The sequence below is a fragment of the Wyeomyia smithii genome, chromosome 3, assembly GCF_029784165.1.
Source record: "Wyeomyia smithii strain HCP4-BCI-WySm-NY-G18 chromosome 3, ASM2978416v1, whole genome shotgun sequence".
Lineage (NCBI taxonomy): Eukaryota > Metazoa > Arthropoda > Insecta > Diptera > Culicidae > Wyeomyia > Wyeomyia smithii.
In genome coordinates, this window is record NC_073696.1 from 218,267,357 (window position 1) to 218,292,529 (window position 25,173).

General features: G+C 36.0%; 1 protein-coding gene and 1 long non-coding RNA gene across 7 annotated transcripts in view; one reads left to right on the plus strand and one right to left on the minus strand.

Annotated features, from left to right (window-relative positions):
- The first annotated feature begins 253 nt into the window (after window positions 1–253).
- Window positions 254–25,173, plus strand: part of LOC129729450 (neprilysin-2-like) — a 43,893-nt gene continuing 18,973 nt past the window's right edge. Inside the window, exons 1-2 of one of the 6 annotated variants that reach the window (XM_055688025.1) lie at window positions 254–690; window positions 1,000–1,298. In XM_055688025.1, coding sequence (XP_055544000.1) covers window positions 1,267–1,298 — 32 coding nt within the window. In that variant the 5' untranslated portion in view covers window positions 254–690; window positions 1,000–1,266. Of the gene's footprint in view, window positions 1,299–21,973; window positions 22,104–25,173 lie in introns of those variants that run through there. The other 5 variants (XM_055688026.1, XM_055688024.1, XM_055688023.1 and 2 more) reach the window with 5 other exon arrangements.
- On the minus strand, window positions 5,155–21,404 carry LOC129729452 (uncharacterized). The gene is made up of 3 exons (XR_008728673.1): window positions 21,204–21,404; window positions 5,870–5,908; window positions 5,155–5,798 (listed from the first exon to the last, which is right to left on the minus strand). It is a non-coding gene; the product is annotated as an uncharacterized LOC129729452 (long non-coding RNA).

Below are 25,173 nucleotides of genomic sequence, written 5' to 3' on the forward strand. Positions count from 1 at the left end.
TGTTACGGTCATCGTGTATATCATCAGCAGTTTCCCGGCCCGTGCTTCCTATGAACTAACCTAGGATCGTGCGATAATTGTTGCATCCTTTTCTTCCGATAGTGAGCCCTACCTTATACCGAACGCACTCATCAACATTAAATGCGCGAAAAATGCCACCAAACGAGACCGCTGCCGTCGCCGCAGCAGTGACCGATCATTCATTCAACAGTGGATGAGTGAGCGCGCGTTATAAAACTGCGAAACTGCCAACGTGAATGTTTAGTTCTCTCGTGGCCGACCCAGTAGACGGTCGAGCTTTGTACGTTTCCCATCGGAGTTTCCTTTTGCTGACTACTGCCAATTTCGATTTACTTTCGAAGCACGCGCTTCCTTTCTATCCGTGAAGATCTGACTTCTCAGGTAGGATGAGCAGACATGAATGAATAGTTATTGTTGACATTCGAGGTTAGTGTTGCTCTAAAATATTTAGTTGTTTTGTGGACGTTGTTTTCATAATATCAGCAAGGCCGGGTCGTGTTGTGACGAAAGGTTGTTATACAAGTACGCGTACAGTGAAGTGATAACCCCGTGTGGACCTTGCGGACGAGATCGAGTAAATTTTACGGTTGTGTTGTATAAAAAGGATCCACGCGTAGAACTTGGATGTTTTGCCTCTGCACGCAAACTAGCGGAGGGAACTTAGCGGTGGTAAATTAGACGGATTCCGAGGCGCACTGTATCCTTCTAATTAAAAAAAATTACCCTTTCTTTGGTGGCCGACGAATCGAGAAAAAAAAGAACGCTTGCGTGATTATTGTGTTTTGATTACTGATTAGCACGCGGTGTGCGCGATATTAATCGTCCGCCAACCCAACTGACACACAAGGTCCGGTTCACTTGCATGTGTAACTTTCTCCGTGGCGAGCAGAGCAAAACTCGTAGAGCTTGGTGGAATTTTCACCGCCTACGGGAGGAAGTCGGAATATTGTACAATAATGCGTGAATAAAATTTTACAGGAAACGCCGCAGATTATGTAGGGAAAACTGGAGGAAGTTTTTCAAAATCGATTCATGCTCCGTGGAAAAGGAAGCACCGGCAGCGAAATGAATTGGTTGTAAACAGAGAACAATCATTGTTCGTAGCAGCTTGGAAATTAGCCATTCAAAAAGTTGAAGAGAAGAAAAACTCATATTCATTATTATTGTGTGAATCAGTGTGTTAAGTAACCACCTGTAGATTGTTTATTGGTAGCGACGGGTTTCTCTTTTTGCAACGAAGTCGATATGACCAGCACAACAATGCAAACCGTAATCAAGTACGTATACCATCAGCTGACCTACCTTTAAGCCTATTTTGCATTATTATTATTACTTTACCTTAATCGCATTCAAACCCATATTCTGGCTTGAGGTAATTGATGATCGGAAGCGGTTCCGTCGGTCGACACAACAAACGAACCCGGGCACAGATTAAAGTTGGACTCGTGCTAATGTCGATTAGTGATGTTTTCAAAATTGCGTTTGGGAACTTATCATGATCTAAAAGATTGGGAAAACCATAACTGAACTGCTTAAGCCGAACACGAACACGGTTGATGAACAAATTCGCTGTTAGTAAACTGTAGCGACCGACTACTGACGATTTGTTGACTCAGTTGGAAATGAGTCAGTACAACATTATCGATTATTTTAGATAAAAATTCAAACATTCTACAGACGAACTGTAAGAGTGGACCCTGTAGAGCGTCTATCCACACCTTGTTTTATATCTTAACAAATAAAAAAGTGAAATTCAGCACAAAACAGCCATTTATTGGGTTATATACCTTTTTAGTTTTCAAAAAACCGGAAAAATTTTTATTACATTATCTTCAAATACAACATCTTGAGAACTTTTCCACAAATTTTCATAAAGATCTGAGCAATAGGAAGAAAGTTAGAGCGATTTGCAACGCGCCTCGCCACGGCCGCATAAGCTAAACTTGAAACTTTACACGCGATTATCTCGGAATAGTTTTTTCCGGAAAATGACTTTGCCGTGATCCTGATTGCGGGAAAACTACTGAACCGATTCCCTTCATCTTTTTTTTTAAATTTTCGTTATAAAATTCGCCGGTCCTTGAACGATCGCTTTTTGAAACATACAGTTACATATTACAGCAAAAAAAAATTTTAATGCAATTTTTTGCGCTCAAAACTTGCATTTTTTGGGAATAACGTTCCCGTTTGCACCGAAAACAAAATACTCATAAAAGCGATCGTTCAAGGACCCGGCACACTTCTAAACTAATGAAAAAATATGAGTGTTTTGATTTCGGTTGATCCGCTGAGTCTCTATCAGGATCACCGCAAGCCTCTGCAAAAAAATAGCGTTTCGGGGAAACGGCCATTACTCCAGTAATAATTGGTATATCTCAAAATCAAACGTATTTTCTTGTTGTTGATAAACTGTACTTTCGAAAAATACCACTTTGATGCAATGAAAATGGTGCTATGCACTAAAAAATAAATTCAAACTTCCCCCATTTTTCTCGACCAAAAAGGTATATAACCCCTTAATGTTTGATTATTCTTTTCAAATCGTTATTGTTGAATAATTAAAAACAAATAATGTAGATTGCTATGATCCATATAAATTACGTTCTTAATTTCGATAGGCTGAATTATCTTTGAAAAATATAGATCAAAAATACTATAAATCCTCTCAGAACCTAGAAGGTTCTGGTTTAAATTCTGCACCTTTAAGTTTTCTTCCTGTATTTCCTGTCATTGCATGCAGAACTGCGACTCAATTGATTAGTCAACACGATAAATTAATTCTCCCCAAATTTCTAAATCAAATTGTAGCCTGTTTATTTATGTATTTTTTGTTGGATTTAGTATCAGGATACCATCCTAAACATAAATCGGAATCGCATTGATAAAACTAATGCTATTCAATCTGTACTTCTTTGCAGGAAAATTACAAAAGCAATGGAATTCTGCAATGTTACATTTTTGCGATAAAAACATTAACAAAATGAACAGTATACTAAAAATAATGAAAAAAAGTGTGATGTTTCGAAACAAACGGACACATGGTTTTTGAAGAAAATTAGTTAGGAATTCGAAAAAAATATCAATTTTGAGTGGCAATGTTGCCAGATAGGTTGTTTTTGCATTTGAAAAGTGAAATTCATTTTTCGGCGAATGAGCATACGTTGATTTCAAATTAAATATTTTCGTCTTTTTTCTGAGAAGATTTTACATGCAACACACCTAGCGCCCCGAAGTATTATGAACAAAACTCGAGTTACAGCATTTTTATATTTTACCTGATTTGCTTATAATTTCTATTATCATTTTGCTATTATCTCTGGAACTCTTTTGATTATGGGCATTCTACATAACGCAATTCGATGGAAATTAGTCAAGAAATCCAAAAAAATAACAATTTTGAGCGACAGCGTTGGCAGACTTGTTATTTTCACATTCGAAAAATTAAAGTGAATTTTTCGACCGATGAGTATATTTTGTTTTCAAACATTTAAATTGCATCGTGTTTCTGCGAAAGTTTAACACACAAAATACGTATATGTTCTAATAGATCAAATCGTTTAACATTAGTATCTCAAAAGTTTCTAGCTCTACTGAAATTTCGTCTACACATGAGTTGTACAAAACTGATTGGTCGTTACAAAACATATACAATAAATATATTTTAACTAATTTTGCAAAAAATGCATTTTTTTTTTATTTTTTTTCAAATCCAAGAAACTTAAAAAAAAAATCATTTTTTTTTGGAAGAACAAGATTTTTCACTTTTCAAAATTCATTTTTTATGTAAATTATACGTTTTGACTGCAAATGTAATTTAAATCCAAATTTGAAACAAATTCACTACTACATAATATTTAACGCAAACAGAAAATGTGATATTGGAGTGCATTCAATACTTTTGAACAAATGGCCAAATTTTATATTATTATTTTCGAAAAAAAAACTTGTTGTGATTAGCAGTTTTCAAGATATATTCAGAAGGCCAATTTATTATATTGAAAAGTAAAAAAACTTGATAGAATAAGCGACCTTGTATCAACATATCAGCGAAACGGCATTCAAATTTGGAAAGATCGAGACAAAAACTGTGAAAGTTCAGCCATTAGAAACAGCCCGAAATAACACAGAGTCACGGTGAATTAATTTTCATAATTTTGAAATATTCACCAATATCATGACAATTTCAGCAGCTAAGTTATAAGATCATGAAACTGTTGAAAAGACTAAATCTATTCGGTCTCAATTCAATCAATCGTCTGATGGAAACATTTTGGGGAAAACAGTGTGCATAAGATCACGCGCACCCGCTCTGTAATCAAGTCTGCTATCATTTAAAATCATTTCAAATGTAATCGGTCAGTCACGCTGGTGATTGCACAATTTACCCGTTGAAATCACCTGTTTCGTCGCCGTCCGTCGGATCCGGATGACCGAACGCTTTACTGTCTCCATATGGTATCAAAGCGTACAACAAATTGATGGTGCTGCTCTAGGCTTCTTTGAAACGAAAAAAAAGCACACAAGCACACAGTTCGATGCGTCAATGTGTACCCTCTGCCCGGCATGCCCATTTACGTTTGATAGGTTGAACCGCATGCCATCATTGACCATCGGAAACCGGTTTTGTTATACTAAGTGTATATCTCATCTTTAGAGACATTTCGGCTGACGCACAGGTGGCCAAGCTACAAACCTGCCAACGACGTTTCGTATTAAAACATAAATCAAGCGGCTGTTGGATGAGGTCGTTCTAAATTTTACTCAATTTTGTCTATGATAAAGAATTTTTGAAAATATTTTTCACTAAATATGCATTGCTGATGTGAATATTACACAAATATCCAGTACGATATATGTAAAAAAGTACCATGAACTCTCCAGAATCGCATTAAGCAAACTGAATGGCAGATTGGATTACGAAGTTACCAAGCAAAATCGTTGGAGTTGACAATAAACGCATAAAAGAAAACGATCCACTGAAGAATACATATTTACCGGTTCCAAGCAGCAGTAAAGTTGCTGGTGAAAAGCGGAATTAACCAGTTCCTTCAGTCACCTTTCGGAGCACTTTATCTGATAGAAAACAAGAATTAATATCTGGTAGAAACAAACGAAGCAAATATGAATGTTTAATCTAGCCAGTCGTACTTTGACTTCATGGGCATTGGCTGTACTGGAAGACATTTACAATTTACATGTCGGCAATTGACCTAGAGATAATTTTGTTTGTAAATAGATTGTTACAGGCGTGGGTTTTGATTTCCGATGTTCTACTTTTGTCGGTAAAAACAACTATTACATTTCAAGCTATTCTAGTTTTAGTGAAGGTGTATGTACTTCCTGCATACCTGTGCATTACTTGTGAAAAACAATCGTATGCTTTACCTTTAATACCGTAGATTGCATGTTCACGTTCTTTGTCACGGGGACAAAATCGTTAGCAGCGAAGGAAATAATTACCATTTCGAATTCAAATCACATCCAAATAATGCTAGTATATAAATAAACACGAATGTCCTTGTCGCCAACCAAGCCAATGAAAATGCAATAAATGATCAACCTTGCTAGAGTACTGGGTCGTAACCCTGTTGGAAACGGAAATCATTTGCTTCCCGCCGGACGTAACAATAAGTTAATGCAATGCAGAGAAGCTTCCTTCTACGAACCGGGGGTTTCGTCGTTTGGAAACAAGGTAAACACACAAAGGATAGCATTTTTGTTCCTTTTCCTTTGCTGTGGTTTTAATATTAACCACAGTCAATAGTCATTCGATGTACCTTAAAACGATTGTGAAGTGTGTGTGTATAATAGAATTAATAATAATGTAGTGAGCAAACTTTTTACTTACTGCAGTCAGCATTCGTTAGACGATGGGGATGATTCATCACTGAAAAACACACAAAAATGACAAAAGAGGTATTGTAATTCGATTTCAAATGTTTTCAGTTAAATAGTGAAAAACTGTGATCAAACGTTGCCGAATTATGTGCACGAAAAAAAAACACTGTATTCGTACAAATCATTCACGCTGTATCAATACCACGCCGAAAGTTGTTATTCGTGTCCAGACATTAGATACAGCCTCATCCGCATCCGCATATTCAAGCCATTGTTTATTTTCGCAAGCAGACGATGTTTACCATCATTAACCAAGTACCGGTTTCAACAGGGCCTTGCTATTGTTGAAAAATTGATGAAATAATAAAGAATCCATAGATAAGTTACGTTTGTTCATCAAATTAAGTTAGTCTTCGTCTTCCAATATTTTGCATAGAATGTAATCTAATGATAAATGACTTTGTCTAATGAATCCCGTTAACGTATCTTCGCGTCATGTTTGACACGAAGTAGGTAATGCTAGAGTCCGAGCATTGCACTAACTGATTAAAGCACTCAGCAGTAGGCGCCACTGGCCAAATATTTGGCGCCGTTAATTGGTAACCCGCTAACCAAAAACGCAGCCCCGCTATCGATAAACGATAGATTAGCGAAATTTTTGCTAATCGCTAACCCATTATTGCCTCATAACAAGGTTAAGGTTATTGCTCATCGATACAAACGAAGATAGTTACCTCCACGTGCTATTTGCAAGACGAAAAAGTTTCCCAGTACCTATCACAAAAGTCTAGAATACAGAATCGATATTTGCTACGCTTGGCAAGTAAAAACTGCACAAACGTATACATTATATATCAAGTTGTATGCTTCTACTAACTCATCGTACATCATTTTCATGTAAGAGTTCTATTTTTCCGATATTTATATTTTATTAGATGGTTCGCAAGCACCAATCCCCTAATTTCCTTAACATATTGGTCATCAGTTGTCATTGATGGTCATCTGGATCGCTCTAAGTCTCCAAAGCGTTCCCTCCCTTTTTGGAACTTATTATACCTACATCATGTAGGGGTACTGGGGGTAAGCCCGGCACCGAGGGTAAGACCGTCACCCCTAGGATTTTACTAGAAAACGCTAATTAACTGTGTTTTGGAATATGTGAAGTGTTGGTATTTAATATTTTAGACATTTTAAGACACATCGAAGCCATCGTGAAACGTCAAACGTCAAAATAATGGACAAAACATACGCTACTGCAGCTGATGCGTAAACGGATGTAATTTTTCGTGAGTGGAACTTAAGCTTTTATTCATTTGAAAAGACTAAAATCATTTTTCGTTGCTCTACAACTGGTTACCTGTATTGTTAGCAATCATGGGAATTCGATCTGAGGTAAATTGAAGCGATAAATTTGTAGAAATACTGTTTTTAAAAAAATGTGTGCTGTCGGGGTAACACCGTCACCCAGTGAGTGGGGTAAGCCCGACATGGTCTGAGGCTAGTTGGATGTTACTGACACATATTTTTCATCTATTACCGATGTCTCGCTGATAAGTAAATTAATTAATCGACTTAGAACCATGCACTCAAGCTGTGATTTATGAATGATTCCAAGGGATATTAGAGGTGCCAAATGTACTGAATCAAGTCACAAAACTGACGGCTTTCCCGGTGGTATTTGAAATATGCTCCGGTGTGGTCAATGTGATCCTGGCTTCAATGAAACTAGGTAATAATATGATTTAATGTGCCACATGATAGGCTTGCCGAGTATCAAAGTCTTTTATTGTTTATACATAATGTTCACCGGATCTTGTTCCGGCAATCTGCCCAGAACCAGCTAACTGACAACAACCAAATTCAACAGTAACATACAGAAATGTAAGATCTCTCATTCGGCGGTTTCCGAATTCAAATTGGTTCAGTTAATTCGAGTTAATTCATGAACAAACTTAGGTGCCGGTGTTACCCCCAAGGGGTGCCGGTTTCACCCGCACTGATTGCTAAACGTCGTTTTTATCTTGGTTTCAAAATTTCCCTATTCCTTGTAAAATAACAGTTCGAAAGTACTGAAAGTTTTCATATCTTGTAGAAAACAATCTAGGCAATGATTCTGTGAAAGAAATATAACAATATTCGCCATCAAGTGCTATTAAAGAATCTTTTTCCTTAGGGGGCCGGGCTTACCCCCAGTACCCCTAACATTTTCTACGACAAAATTGCAACGTCAATGACCTTCTGTAAATTCCTAAAAACAAATCACTTTTAGCGTAACTCAAATGGCTTTTTTGGCGTGAAATATGCCACATAGTTATGTCACCAATAGTACTAATGCCTTTAAATTGAAAAAGTTTGTTCAAATCGGCTAGTGAAGTGTTAATTCAAAATTCACCTATTTTTTATCCTATTTTTTAATTCCTATTCAAACAAACGTAAAGGCGTTCTTTTATTTTAATCTCAATGAAAGCACTAGCCAGCACTACTACTAATTCACAAACAACTGTTGAGCTGTTACCATAGCAACTGGGATGCCTATTTAGAAAGGGTCTCGACAGTTAACAAAATTTCAATATAATGATAGGTAAAAACTAAGACTCAACTTGATGCATAAAGTAGGAGCACGGGTAGGAGTCTTAGGTTGAATATAATCCGAATCGAAATTGCTCTGCTCTGTACTTATTCATGTGTCATTATTTTAGAACTACTTGACTCCATTGACGTGCAACTGAGATACACAGTTTACGACTGAGTACAAGCGTAATGTTAATACCTACCTCCACTACAATTAGATAGTTTGAATGAGCAAATTTCCCTATCAATCGGAGGTGTTTTTTCCTAATTTTCTTTCAAAGGAAAAAAACGTAATAGGTTAGCTAGGTATCCACTGTAATTGTTGCCGAATTAAACATTACTTGCTTGCTTTGAGCTTTCGAGCTTGCACTTGACAACCGCAACTTTCGTAGTTGCTCCTTCGTGATCTATCGGAGCTAGTGAAGTTGCTCAACGATTAGTTTACCATCTTCAGTGTACAACGATTCAGTAGCTACTATTTTGAGTGGATCAATAACGACGTCAGCCACGTCCTTACGATCGTTAGAATAAGGAAGGAGGTGTAATAGCCGTTGTTGTCGCAGACCGAGTTCACCTGTGCATCTCCACGACTCCGACGGAAAGAAAAAGTTGTATCACCGTGGTAAGTGACAGAATCGAACAATGTTGAACGATGTTGAACGAAATATCTTTAATGTCAAACACCGTGAATATATCTTCACCACGAAACGTGATGTCACGTGATTGAAATAAAAATTATTATTGGATGCTAATGCTCAAAACTTCCATCAAATTTAGAGCTTTTGAGTTAGTTTTGAAGTAGAATACTTCTCTCAGGAAGTTCGGCCACAAAGAAATGTGAAATGGAAATCTAAAACCGAAATAAGTGAAAAATATGTCCAATCTCAAATGCTAATAAATTGGTTGGTATTCGATGGATTTCCTTTGTTCTTGCAGCAATAGATTGGAAAATCTTCTAAGATTCCCAAATAAAGATAATTATAATTTTATTATTCAAACTAATATACTATTGAAAATAGTCAAGCCTTGTCAAAACGAAAAATTCGACCTCTGATTGGTCGTTATATGATTGCTTCCCAAGCACGGTCGACAAAATCATATACCTTTTAATTTAAAATATGCTATTTGGCCTATATAAGAGCCTGTTTCAGCCGAAGCCGCAGTGATGGACACCTAACTGAAAATTTAGCGACGCTAATCGCTATTCCGCTTACTGGAAAATTTAGCTCGATAATCGCTACACGCTAAACCCATATTAGCGGAACTTTCGCTAATCGCTAACTTATCAGAACGTATATTGTCATATGGTTATGTTTATTGCTTATAAAAACAAAAGAAAATAATTATGTTTAAAAAACATAATTCAAATAATTCAAAATTCACAAAATGATAGTGAATTAGCGATTAGCGTTTCGAAGGCAAAAAATTGAGTGACGCTAACAGTCCGCTAACCAGTTCAAAAATTAGCGATTAGCGAATTAGCGGAATGGTGCCCACCACTGGTTGTTAATAATGCGGTGTGCAAGTGTTTTGGGATTCCCATCTGAATCCGTGTTGGTCGTTGTAATCCCAACTACGTATAAAATGAACGAAAAATATGAAAACTTTCAACGCTTCGGCTAATAAAATGCTAATTTTCGCCTAACAATAATTTCTGTTCTAACAAACGTAAACGTATTCTTTTAGTGTCAACTCATTGAAAGTACTAGCCTACACTCGAACAACTACTATTATTAGTTTACCAACAACTTAAGAACTGTTAGCAGGCCCGGATTTGAGGGGGACCAAAAGGGCAAATGCTCCGGGCCATTCGATACGAGGGACTTTCTAGTCCTGGGCCAGACGTTTTTTGCTCGTCACCTTCCAGCGAAGCTTTAAGTGATTTCAAAATTTAAAATTTTCTTACCTCGAAATTTTTAAAGAAAAGGGGGCCTCATGAAAAAATCTGCCCCGGGCCCCCCAGCACCTAAATCCGGCCCTGACTGTTAGCATCTGGGATGCCCACTTAAAAAGAGCGTCATCAACGCTCGATAATCTTGAAAAAGTATGCAGCACCGTTCCGGTAATTCGCTAAATCGCTTATTTGCGACGCTAATTTTCAGTTAGTGATTTCGCCAATTTTTGAGCTGGTAAGCGAGCTGATAGCGTCGCTATAATTTTGATTTTCGAATTAAAGCACCAAGCTAGTCTTGGAATGTGTTCCCAAACACGTATAAAAAAGTTGTGTTTTGGTTATTTTTCATTTTATAAAAAGGTTTTTTTTTGCTACAGAACCGCTATTTGAAATTTGTTGAATTAAATGACACTCCATCCAAAAATAATTATTCAATCTTAACTTTTTTGGATTTTTTTCCAAACTAACTCTGATTTTAATTGCTAGATTTGCTAGAACTTTTTTTCAGGCCCTTCACACGAAGAATACTCGAATGACTGAGGTTGACGTTAGGAAACAGTTTGAGCAAATTTCTACATGAAAATGAAAACAAGAAAAAGATTGTTGACATAAATAAATGAATTGAATCGTGTCAGTCCGACATAGGCTGACCAGACGTAGGTACCGCTTTGAACGACACAGTACCGTTTTTTCGTTCATTTTCACCCGTCCCGTTTTTTTACCATTTCGTACCGTTTTTAAAAGCTCCTTTGAAATTTTTTGAACTGAAGCTTCGCAATGAAGTTTGTGGAATTGTGAATTAAGTTTCTAGGCTGCCAGGAATGTGTCAATATTACTAAGTAAATTGTGTGCCTTCCAGACAGTACCGCGCCACTGGAAAGGACCTGCTCAATCGCGAACGGTGTGTGGCCTGCAACGGGATTATAAATTTCGCGACATTGTCGCCAAAAATCACTACGTAAAAATTCATAAAATGCTAAATATTGTATAGAATGAGGCAGGTTTATTAGAGCAATGATTAATTGTTTGTATGCTCTTAACTGATAAACTGTTTTAAATATAAATCTTCCCATGTGTCCCGTTTTTGGACCAATTTTTCCCGTTTTTCCCTCGATAAAATCTGGTCAGCCTAGTCTGACAGTATTCAGTTTGAATATAATCCCATCTTAAATTACTCTGCTCTGTCTATATATTAGGGGTACTCATCACCATTGACGTGCAATTGAAGATACACAGTTAGTGTACGAACGCCCGTATTTTCATGAGATAATTTGAATAAGGGGGTCTCTCCATCATTCGGAGTGGTTTTTCTATTATTTTTTTTTTGTAGTAAAAAAGCGACATTCTGGTTAAAATTAAAACCACAGGCACGATCAAATGAATATATGCTGATAATGAATGCAAACTTATATTGTTTTTTTTTTTTACAATTCATGTTTAAAATATATTTTTCCTAGACAGACAGGCGTAATTACATAATGATGTATTTTCGAGTTATTCGTGTAGCCGGTGAGTCTATAGAGATTTTTTTATTAGAGACATTTTAACTACTATGTAGTTATTCGCGGCTTTCCTCTAAAGTTGTAAGATAGTACTTATAAAAAAATAAAAATTTAGCCAATGAGAACTGTAACTGAACGAAGGGCATATAAAAAGCACTTAAACTTGATTTGTTTGGAACTGAAACATTTTAAAAATTAGGATTCCACGATGGTCAAACACTGCAGATACAGATTACCTCTTCGTAAAATAATTGAGTTTTTGATTTTTTTTATGGTTTTAAATAGAGCGCAACTAAGAACAATGAATTCTAGAGAAACATTTCAAAAGGTCTTATCTGCTTTGATCGATTTTTTGATCGATCACTTTCATTCAATCACCACAACTCATTAAACACCTTTCATGACGCGTTATTTGTACAAGTTGATAGCGGAGGAACCACTTTTGCCTTCTGAACGAAAATCACGCTTGGGAGAGTCACTAGAGCTAAACCATTACCAAAATGAAAAGACCCTTCGGAAAAACGATGAAAGCAGATAGGACCTTTTGAAATCTGCTATGGCGGCATCCATAAATTACGTAACGCTCATAGGGGGGAGGGAGAGTACGCTTGAGCGTTACGATTTGTTACACAGGGGAGGGGGGGAGGTGAGTTCAGCGTTACGTAACGAAGAATCTCTGGAGAGACTCTCAAAAAACCTGCATTTTTATCAAAGGAATCCTTCTGCAGCGTTACGTAATGTTTATGGGAGGGTAGGTGTTGGCGTTACGTTTCGTTACACATGGGGGGTGGGGGTCCAAAAATTGGATTTTTTGAGTTACGTAATTTATGGATGTCGCCTATATAAAAATGGAATTCCGTAACGCTTGATCTTATTGATATGATTGCCTCCGTCTCAGTGGTGTACAGTCACCACCATCATTTTAAATCGTTCTAAATCAAGAAAATAAGCGGTGACATGTGGGTTTTTCACATGAAAATAATTGTTAACGTTCAGGAAAGACATTTGGGGAAAAATCAAAAGTATCTGATTACTAAAACTTGAGATTTTATTCACAAAACTACGTAAAACAAGCAAAAATATGACTTTTTATGCTGAATTTGCCTCTAAATCAAAATTTAAAGCAATGACATGTGATTCTTTTTTCATTAAAATGTTTGTTAACGTTCAGGAAAGACATTTGAGGAAAAATAAAAAGTATATGATTACTAAACCTTGAGATATTATTCTCAAAACTACGTGAAACATGCAAATTTATGACTTTTTATGCTGAATTTGCCTCTAAATCAAAATTTAAAGCGATGACATGTGATTTAGTATCTGATTACTAAAACTTGAGATATTATTCACAAAACTACGTGAAACATGCAAAATTATGACTTTTTATGCTGGATTTGCCTCTCAATCAAAATTTAAAGCGATGACATGTGATTCTTTTTTCATTAAAATGTTTGTTTATGTTAAAATATAAAATGTATGTTTGAAGATGATTTTCTGTATACAGCACAACAATATTGCAGCCTTCTAATAGCGTTCTCGATCAACCAGATTAGTTGAGAAAATTCGTTATCGATATTGTTTTAGCACATTTTGCATGTTGTAGGATAAGAACAACGATACACCGTGCCCCAGAGCTGAGTCGAAAAAAATTGCAGTTCGAAAAGATTCTCGACATGATCGGGGATCGAACCCAATATCACAACCGTGTGGGAGCCAAACGACAGCGCTAACCACAGAGCCACGAGGACCACATACAGCATGCAGAATACAGAAAATCACCTAAAAATTTTTTTTTTTAAATTTATACGTTTTATACGATTACATGCGAAATTTTGACTTTTGATGTGCAATTCGCCTCTGTCTCAAAATTCAATGATTTGTGTTTTTTTTTCAATAAAAGATTCCTTGTTTTTTCAACATCTGCAATTTTTTTGCAGAATAATCCATGTCTCGAGCATAAACATTTTACATTTCTGATGTTTTCGTAGTTTTGTGAATAGTTACATATTACGGCATTCGATTTACTTTTGTACTGTTGAATTTGAATTTGATTTTTATTAGAGAGCTTTTAACCAGAAGGTCATTCAGCTCTTAATCTGACAGTTTTACTTTTTTTACGGGAATCCAAATTAGAACTCTTGGGACATTTAGCTGGAGGAAAGGTTACGATTCATTTGTTTGAATATTGATTAAGAGGCAGCTTAAGCATTAAAAATCTTTTATTTTCTTATTTTCTACGAAGTTTTGTGGCGACTTCCGGTTTCAGGAAAATAACTTAAAGTGATATTTGGCCAACAAGTTCAATACTTCCGAAAGTGGAACTCCATACGTCATTTTATAGCGATGACACATGTTTTTTTTTTATTAAAATGTTTGTTACGTTCAGAAAAGACATTTGAAGAAAAATAACAAGTATCTGATTACTAAATTTGAGATATTATTCACAAAACTACGTGAAACATGCAAATTTATGACTTCTAAAGTGATATTTGGCCAACAATTTTAATACTTTCGAAAGTGGAACTCCATACGTCATTTTGAAATTCAAAATGGTGACTTCCAGTTTCTGTAAATCAGCCCAAAATCACAAAAAAAAATCCAATATGGGTATTTTCGTTCTGCGCGTTCTCAAAATATTGAATTAGGGTATCGAACGTCTTCGTCAGTGGTTTTCTTCGGTAGTTTTTCTGCAGCAATCTTATGCAAAAAGGGGCCGAAGAAAACCACTTACGAAGACTTTCGACACCCTACTTAAAGTGGTGGTGGAAGTATAAGATGTGAATTATATTTTTGAAGTGAGTTGAGCTAATGCAGCAATGAAATATAAAAAAAATCTATCTTTGAAACCTTTGATCCCGAGCATCGCCGGGAACGTTCAACTAGTGTTTATCTAGAATTGTAATACAATGAAAAAATAAATTTTGAGAGTGGGTAATTGAACGCTGAAAAACTTAAATCCACCAATAGAAATCTTACAAGATATATACAGTAAAAATACAGTAGCTGGCCCGTAATGAGCTTGAAAATAAATGGACTGCGTTGACCGCAGTAAACGGCCCCCCATGCAAGTGACGAGTGAATAAATGATTTTGCGCACACGTACCTGCATTGTCGTTTGAATGTCATAACAAGAACCTGATCCACCGGGGAACAAGGCTCTGGCCCGAAGCTGTATTGATCTGCTAGCGACAGAATTTACAATTTTATTGGACCTGTTTTCGCATGCTACACACAACACAGTGCCCATCATCGATCGGCTCAGATATAAGAAGCAGCATAAATTAACTGATTTAAATTAACCTCAATTGAAGAACGTCATTTTATCTATTGAGTAGCATTAAACTACACATCAATTTATGAATTTAAAAAATTAGTTTTAAACTGTTATAGATAAATTTTAACACGTAAATTTAAAACAGCAATCCCAATCATCATAAAACTTAGAAATAAAAAGTTCAGTATTGTTCGCAACTCCAATCATTTAATTTGTTTTTGTCAACAAATGTTCATCATCTTTCGTGTCATGTTACTGTTTTAATGGTCTATGAAAACCTAAATTAATCCACCTAGCGGTCAGACTCAGCCTTTCTCATTCAAACTTATTATTTGTAAAATAGATTTACATGAATGCTTAAATCCAATAAAGGTATATTCACTCTTTGGATTCTAAAATATTGATGTTGTAATTAAAACATAGAATATGAAATTCGACGTAATGTTAGTGCTTAAGAAATAACGAAATAAAAGAAATGACTCTTAATTTCAAACAATTTAGTCACGAGGGATACCGGGAACGTTCAAATAGTACGATACCACATTTAAATCATGTTGAGGCCATATATATCAAAGCAGGTATAGTGTTGAATAGTCTTTGAATTTTTTTTCTTTTCAAAACTTTTGAACAGCATATCAAACTGTTATGAAGTTTGTTATTTGTAAGTTTGTTAGTTGACTCGTTTGTATGACACTAGTTATGTTCAAAAAAGTCGTGTAATACTTGAGATAATAGACTTTCGTTAATTTACAAATTAAAACATAACGGTTGCTTAAGTTTGATTACAATCAAATGAAAAGGAAACGAATAGGGCAGCCAAACTTTGAAACCACGTGTTCAATCATAATTCATCAGTTAACCCTTAACTAGCCCGTTCATCTGATATCAATATTGTTCAAATCGGTTGTGTAGTTTCTAAGATAATGAAGTTTCGTGATTTCCACATTTCGATACATTACAGACGAAGTTACAGTTCGATTACAACAAAATTCAATAGGGTGTTATGAGGCATCTAGACCTTTCATTTGATACTAATTTTGTGGAAATCGGTTCAACCATCTCTGAGAAAAGTGAGTGAGTCCAAGTAGTCTATGGAATATGTTCCTTTTCATAGCTGGATTTCATATTTTTAAACATAACAGGCAAAGTAATAATCCGTTTGCAAAAAAAATCAATAGGGTCTTATGGGGCAATAAGACCATCCATATGACACTAATTCTATGAAAATCGATCCAGCCATCTCAGAGAAACATGAGTGAGATTAAATAGTGTCCAGAATACGTTTCTTTCCATAACTTCTGAACCACATGTTCAATCTTCATAAAATTCAAAAGTCAAGGATTTTTTAGGTAGCCCGTTCATTTGAAACCAATTTTGTTCAAATCGGTTGAGTAGTTTCTGAGATATTGATGTTTCGTGATTTTTACATTTTGATACATAACCTCTTAAATAGAAATCAGATTACAATAAAATTCAATTGAGTCTTATAGGGCAAGTAGACCTTTCATCTGCAATTAATTTCATTGAAATCGGTTCAGCCATCTCTGAGCAAATCTAGTGAGATTGGGAGAGCGTTACATACACACATACACACACACGTACAGAAAATGCTCAGCTCGTCGAACTGAGTCGAGTGATATACGACATTCGGCCCTTTTGATCATTTTATACCTTTAGTTTTTGCAGTGATTGTTATACCTTTCTAGGAGAAGGCAAAAGAAGGAGAAGGTTATACCTTTCTAGGCTAGGCAAAAAGTCAAATGATAGAAATGACTTTTAATTTCAACTTCAATCCCGAGCAAGGCCGCGAACATTGAGATAGTACAATATCAAATTTAAATGATGTTGAGGCCACATATTTTGATCGTAGCTATAGTTTTAAGCAGTCGGCGGGTTACATTTCTTTCTATAACTTTCAAACCACATGTTTGAACATTATGAAATTCATTGTTTAAGGGTTTAAAAGCCTATTAATTTGAATTGAACTATGTATGCTTCTGAGATATAAGAGCGATTTTCACATTCTGACGCAGCGCCAAAACTAAAAGTTTGATTACAATGAAATTCAATAGCAACCTAAGCGGGAAATAGGCCCATCATTTGACACCAAGATAGAAAGAATCGGTCAGACCATCTCTGAGCAAAGTGAGTGCCAGAAAAAGGTGCACATACATGCAGAAAATGCTCGACTCGTCGAACTGAGTCGAGTAGTATATGACATTCGGCCATTTGGATCACTTTTCTACCTTTTAATTAGCCAGTGATCCTTAGGAGAAAGTCAATATGTTTATTTTCATTATGTGATTTCACATTTTTATGAACAACGGATAAAGTTACTATCCGATTACAATGAAATTCAATAGCAACCTATGGGGCAGCTAGACCTTTCATTTGACACTAATTTTGTGAAAATCGGTTCAGCCATCTCTGAGAAAAATGAGTGAGTTTAAACAACCTCAGGATAACTTTTCTTTACATAACTTTTGAACCATATATTCAATCATAACGAAATTTAAAAGTTTTGGAGACAGCCCGATAATTTGAAACCAGTTTTATTGAAATCGGTTATGTAGTTTCTGAGATATTGATGTTTCGTGATTTTTACATTTTGATACATAACCTCTAAACTAAAAATCTGATTACAATGAAATTCAATAGCAACCTATGGCGCAACTAGACCTTTCGTTTGCAATAAATTTTATGAAAATCGGTCCAGCCATCTCTGAGAAAAGTGAGTGAAAAAAAAAAGTTGCACATACACACACACACATACACACACATACACACATACATACATACATACAGAAAATGCTCAGTTCGTCGAAAGGGGTCGAGTGGTATATGACATTCGGCCATTGGGACCACTTTTATACCTTTGGTTTTTCCAGTGATTGCTATACCTTTCTAGGAGAAAGGCAAAAAGATAAAAATTGATTTTTCATTTTTTTATTATCCTTGACTTTTCGAAGATATAATGGATTAACAAAATCGACATTTAGGGAAGAATATGGGAAAAGTTTATTAAGTTAATCAACCATCGATGCTGATATATCTATTATTATTCGTTATAAGGTCATCGACCAGTCAACCCGTCTCGATCACTATAACTATAATTTTTATCGTTGAGATATACCAAAAAAGCGAAAGATACGATTGTGCTTTAATAATCGACTCCCAGCCCAGTCATTAGGCATTTTTTCTGACTTCCGAAATGACGAGAAAAGGTAAATTTTGTAGACGCTATCAAGCACAGCATCATTCGGTGGATGTGAACTGCTCTTCGGTATCCGGAGGTTCATGTTCGCACCATCGCTGTAATGTACTAAGCAACATCAGTGAACCTGTAATTTTATTGCTTTATCACGTTGGCTCTTCCGGGTGCGCCAGTTCCTACCGGAGATTAGCAGCACCAGTGGCGGTGGCGGCAGCAGCCGAGTAAAGAGCTACCTATCTAGCAGTATCTCCTGCTACCGATTCATGTATAGTAGCAACAACACTTGTCTACCCCATACTAGGCGATTTTCATCTCTTCGCAGGTTGGTGTGGTGCCGAGCCGGCAATCAACTCGCTCTCGTGCTGTCGCCGATACGGAAAAGTGTGTTTATGTTTTCGCATGTCATATCGCTGTCGCTTTTCCCACCCCGAACTGGCAGCTTACATGTCAATTTCATTTTAGAGACTATATTATTTACGATCATGCCAGGTAGTCAGGTTTTTCAAATATAATCAATAACAGTCACTGGCATGTGTCTGGCGTAATGTAAGCCATTACGGTTATTTATTGGTTGTAGAACCATTAGACATAAAAATTGAAATGCGAAGCTTTTACATTATTCGGATAAAAATCTTTAACATGTCCAACTGACATTGTTTGCTATTCGCGTCATGAAAAAACTTGTTTATTTTAAAAAAATGATCAATTGGGTTTTAAAAGCTTCGGAAAAAAATTTCGACATTTTTTAAAGGTAAACAAAATATCTATGCGTTTCTGCAATTGAGTGTATATGATATGAAGACTTTTTCCTACTACGAAAATTTTTGTGCCACGGAACTTTGTGTATTCTACCTCCAGGAAGATCTAAACTGAAATTGATGTTAAGGACTGAAACTCTAGCAGATTTTGAATTCTGGTAGACAAAAATTTTTAAAGGTTAAAAATTGGAAACTCTTAGCAATGAAAACTGTAAAGTCCTGTTAGGAATAATTCCCTTGAACAGTTTACTTTTCAAAAAAAACTTATCTGGTTCTACAAATGGAGAATTTTTTGCCATTTCCAATAAAAGGAGAGAATATGCAATTTTAAAACAATTATTGAAAATTCTCACTAAAGGCTGCAATGTGCTCTCAGGAAGGTGTTTGATAAAAAAATAAATAAAACTATTTTAATTGATCTAAGCTCATTTAAAATAGTTTTATTTGTTTGTTCAGGCAAAAATTTCTGTTTAGAGATTTGAACACATTGACGAGTTACTTCTTCTTGAATTGGACTAACGAAAATCAAGATAAGATTACGAACGCTGTCAAGCTGCTGAATAAATCTTTATACTTTTTGTTGATGATATTGGAATAAGATCTGAAGACTTCTTATGATTCTTCAAAATCTTTCAAAATAGGTTCTTCTTGTTATCCAGAACTAGAGCCAAGGTAACTCGTGTTGTTCTGTTTAGTTGGTAGAGACTTCGCAGCCAACTGTTAGTGTACAGGACAATTGCGGGGCCAGTGCTACGATTCTACCTACGCCAACAGTCTCTCCCAACCGGGACTCAATCATACGACGACATGTTATACCAGCATCGTACCTCGGAACATCCTAGAACTTAAAAATAGATAGTTTTGTACTCTATACAACGCTATTCAGTCATCATATATTGGGAACTCTTAGATATAGTCATTAAACTGTTCATCTGTCAATAAAAACAACATGGCCGGTCTCTAACTGTATGTTACAAGACCAATAAAACTTGTTTTCCTCGTCTGGAACCAGTGATAAATTGTTCAAAAATTAGCCACAACAATGCATGTCGTTTTCAACCGCAACACAAAATGTATATTTACCACAATGTTTCTGTAAAAAAAATCAGCGAAGGCGTTAATGGGTATTTACATTCCTGATAATTTATGCAGCAGGGAAAATGTCACTGCCAACGGTCCCGACCTCTGGCATACAAAATACAAATCTGCCCTCGAGACAGTCGATCGCAGTCGTTCATCCTCGATCGCTCGCGACTGTTTGTCTAACTTTGTCTCACGCGTGCGCTGGTTTGTTTTGTCGGCGAGAGTGCGTCAGATGCTGGACACAAATCTTGCTAATTTATGTGACTACCATCATACAGGCAGAACAGGAGTGCAAAAACGGCGCAAATTTAGCGCATGTCAGACACAGCTGCCAGTTGGAGGAGCAGGTACGTACGAGTGAGTGGGTGATGAATACGATTTCACGGGGTATCCATCAAGAGTCCATTGTGGATGATGAGATAAACGCGAAATTTCTCTTTTAGGTGTAATTGACAGTGGCAAATTGTAACCCCGAGTTAAATGTCTAAGGTTCTTTTTTCATGTGACCTTCCGAAAAAAATTTAAATTTTAAATCATTTTTTAATTTTAAATCTTTTAAATTAAGGATCAAAGAATAATCGGACATTGGTCATAATTTGTTACGATTCAAATCAAACCAATGAGTTAGAAACGATTGACGTCAATGCATATATCAAACTGAATCATATCGGTACCTCCACGACCGGTGAAATTTCGAATTCCAGCCGGAGTGGTACCATGTTGTCGCAAGTAGCACAAATTATGGCAGACTGGTTTCGCTCGTTGCCCACTTGGCCTAGTGATGAGGTGATCGTTTATTCAGCACAAATAGTTACTTGATATCGATCTATTTGAATAAATTGCTGAATCAATGTATTCGTTTCTTTCTACGATAATAATACTTTTTTCTAAAGTTCGTGTATCGTCTACATATTTGGTAGGAGGGAAAACTTGCCACAGAGAAATTGAATTGTTCATAATTGTTATTATGGTTAGCTTGACTAGACAAGTACGTTATTGATTATCAAACAAAAAGGGAAAATCACCATGCACTTTAAGAAAGACTTACCAATCCCAGATATCACTATGACGATTCTTTATGTAGTTTTGGCTGATTAAAAAAAATTACGAGCAATCAAAACCGATGTTTGCCACAGTTGATTTAGAATGCATTTTGATAAATTCCGAAATCCAAATTATATCTGGTGCACAGTCGGCAAATTCTGCCTCAACACATATTAGCCGGATGCAAGTTACTGCAATGCTTTCTCCGACTTCGACAATACTAGAAGCAAATAGCAAATGATAATCTTTAAGGAATGATAAATATTGGTATAGTCGCTACACCTATCTCAGCATGCAATTTATTCAAGTACATACCAACACATTATATTTAGCTCAAATACAGTATTCTGTCTCCGATGTGAGTGAGATAAAAATAATGCACATTTGGTTTGATGTTCCACAAGTAATAGTAGAATGCTATCTGATTCATAGCAGTACTGGCATGATATCGATAGCAGTAGTATATCTACTGAAATATCAGCAAACTTTACTGTACCTAGTAGTCTTAACAAACCGTAGCGTACAATGTTGTCAATATATTTTTATGGCTAATAATTTTAACAATAATTGCCCATAAAATTTACCGAGACGAATGTCGCCGCGGTTCCCGTAAATGTCCAAATGCATGGAACACATTACTGTATATTACTGAATCGCATACACGCGAATCCAAACGGTTAGTGTGCTGCATGTGTCAGTACAAATCAATTATAAAAACAAGCCGCCCGCAAACGACTTCCCGATAACGACGCACTTCTCCTTACAACCCTTGTGAGTGTGCTTTAGTTTCTGGGACTCGTCAGTGAGATTCGAACGCCATTCCGAGTTTCGCAGTGCTAGGAAAACGCGCACTTCATTTTTACAACGTTTCAATTAATGTTCGGTTCCGGGCATAAATCCTCCGGTGTGTAACAAAGTGCCGTTCGGTTCTAGTTATTGCTCCTAGCTAGTGGTTAAATGATCATGACAAAATCTGTGGCAACCATTTAGATGTTAAACTAATTGTCTAGAAGACTGCAACGAGCGATCACGTGTCGCTGCAAATCATAACAGTTTCTGTTTAATTAAATTGTAACCATAAATCGTAATCGTCGTAAACTACCGCAGTTTTGATTGCCTGCGGTCAATTGACACATTCACCTAGTTCAATCAGTAAATCAGAATGACGCAAGGTCGCAGAGCAAGTCGGCCGTAAAATGCATAATCAATTGCAACAGTCAATGGCGACCGGTTGAGTGAACTTACGCTAAATAGTCTACCAGCTTGCAGTCGTACATCCACCACCAGTCCTGTTCTGTGAGATCGTTAGTTAATTTGCGGGAAAATTATCCACGTAACAGTAATCATCGTCAACTTGTAGCTTTGTGGAATGAACATCATGAACGTAGGACGGCAACCAGTATCATTAATACGGTACAACACTTCAGTCAGATGCTTTCAATGTCCACTTCATAGATTTGCTTTCTTACGAAGGGATTGATTGTTGTTTATGTATATCTACTGATTGTTATTGCGTTACGACACCGTCTGTTGTTTTGTCGAGCGAGCACAAACATCAATGACAACTTTTATAGCATAAGTATTAGTTAAATGCTTCTAGACTCCGCAGCATTGAACAACAAGGGTTTTGCAAGACTAAGTGAGCCGTAAGATGCTTCAAGGCTAATTTATATCGCGTGAATTGAAGATTGCAATGAATTAAGGTGCCAATAGTTCTGTTGTTTTTCGCTGGGACACATTCTACCGTGCAGTGAACACGACGTTTTGATTTTGCTCAAAAGAAAATGCTTCGGCTTGTAAAATTGTTGGAATGTTCCTTTTTATTAGTACACAAAGGGAAGGATAGAAGGAAAAATATTAATTATATAAAAGTGTTAGAGTTTAACGTATAATTTTATACAGTGTGACGAATTTAGAATTTTGGAAAGAAATTTAGGGTTTTCAACGCCCATATTGAAAGTTCCGATCTTTGTCAAACTTTACCACGAAATGCTACTTTACAATTTTGTGGACGATGAAAAAGATTTAATGTACCGTAAAATACGTAGAATAATTGATAAAGTACGTTTTTAGATACTTTTTCAAATACAATTTTCGTGACACTCGTATGACCATAGAAAAGGTCTTGTTCTTTTGTAACATCACGAAAGGTTTTAAACCGAAACACTAACACATTAAAATAAGTTGTTAATGTTTTGAAAGTTTCATTGAAAAACAACAGAAATAAACAGCCCTTATGGTTCTTGTTGTAATCCGACTCGCTTAATCCGCAAAATCGCTTTCATTATTAAACGTAGGACTACGTGTATCTTTTCAGTGCAAATTTAAATTTATGTGGCATGCCATGCAACGTTACTGCGCGAGCTAGGATTTCAATAACTGTGCCAAAATCAAACAGATTTTCATGTATGTTGCACCAATAAAATCGTGTATTTTATAAGATTTGTACGATACTAACAACGAAACATTGCCTGTTGGTATAGACAATTAGATGTTAAGTCTTAGACTTTCAAGTTCTAATTTCTGTGTACAATGAACGGAGGTCAATTTGAAGTCTAGATGGTAATGGATGTACGAACAGTTTGTGACAATCTTTTTTTACAATCAATTGAATGAATTGTTGTTACAATGACCATTTAGTAACTCTCAACGCTTTTATTTCGCATTTCTGTAGGAATCAGATTATTTTAACTGAGAATTGGTGGACTGAGAGTTCCTTTCAGCTGATCACCATCGTAGGTGGTCTAATGGGGTATTACACTGCCGTTTAAAACATAGTTGTCCCATGTTCTACACAAATCTTATGCACACTGGGACAATTATGCTTGGAATGATAGTAAGGTCTTATCATGTTATCAATCTTAATCAACAAAGCAAAGATTCTAAAATTTTCTGCATTTTCTGAGTTGCAAAAACATACCTTTGTATTTGTGAAAGGCAGCTTTATACTGAACAATTATGACAGCAAGTTTTTATTTTTCTTTTTAGTCCATATTGTCTCGTACTAACAGTTGGCCGTGGAGTCTGTGTAGAGCAAAACAGTTGGCCGTGAAGTCTGTCTAGAACAAAATCATTTTAAATGACCTTGCTTAGGAAATTGAGCATTTTTTACAGATGGAGAGATATTTCAGACCCGCGTTTTAGCGTAGGTTTTAACCAAAGCATTGTTACTCCGAAACCTTTTTTTTTTCTTCATCTATAGTTTATTTGACACGGCACAAATATAATTTAATGTTTAACGGCGCCAATTATATCTGGTAGCTTACTTTCTAAAGTATCTTAATAACTAAAAGCAAATTTTTTATCCTCGCTGCCGACTACGAGCTGAAACTAAATCTAACTTAAAGCTAGAATGTTTTGCATTAAAAGCACTGATTTGTTGTTTGATGGTTTTCCATCGCCATAGGTAAGCAGCATATTGAATATGTTCCGCTGCTGGGCCAAGATATTACGGACTGGCATATTGGGTTGTCTCCCTCGGGACCTGAGAGTATCGTGCGGGTCTAGTTGCTGTTTCCGGATCCGGACTCCGAAACCTTTGGTTGTATAGAAAAACAGTCTGAGAATGAGTTGTAGGGAATGATTAATACCTCACAACAAAAATATGCACAGTGGAAATTTTTTTAACTAACAAAATGAAATAAATACTAAATTTCGAAATAAAAAGGAAAAGAGTTGAAATGTATTTCATTTTTTTCAAGAAACTTGAAGTTATTACGCAACTTTTGAAATAAATCCAGGATGGAAAAATGAAAATCCTTTTTTTGTAAAAGATTTTTTTTTTTAATTCCAATTTCAACAGTTATCAACATTTTTGTGCTCTAATGATTTTAAAAGATTCAGACAGTCCTTTAAAATCAAAAAGCTTTTGGTAGTTAACATTCTAAATGCATCGATTTTCGAGTTATTTTGAATTTAAGTTTAAAAAAATGTTAATATTCAGAAAAATACACGATTACACCATAAGCGTTTTG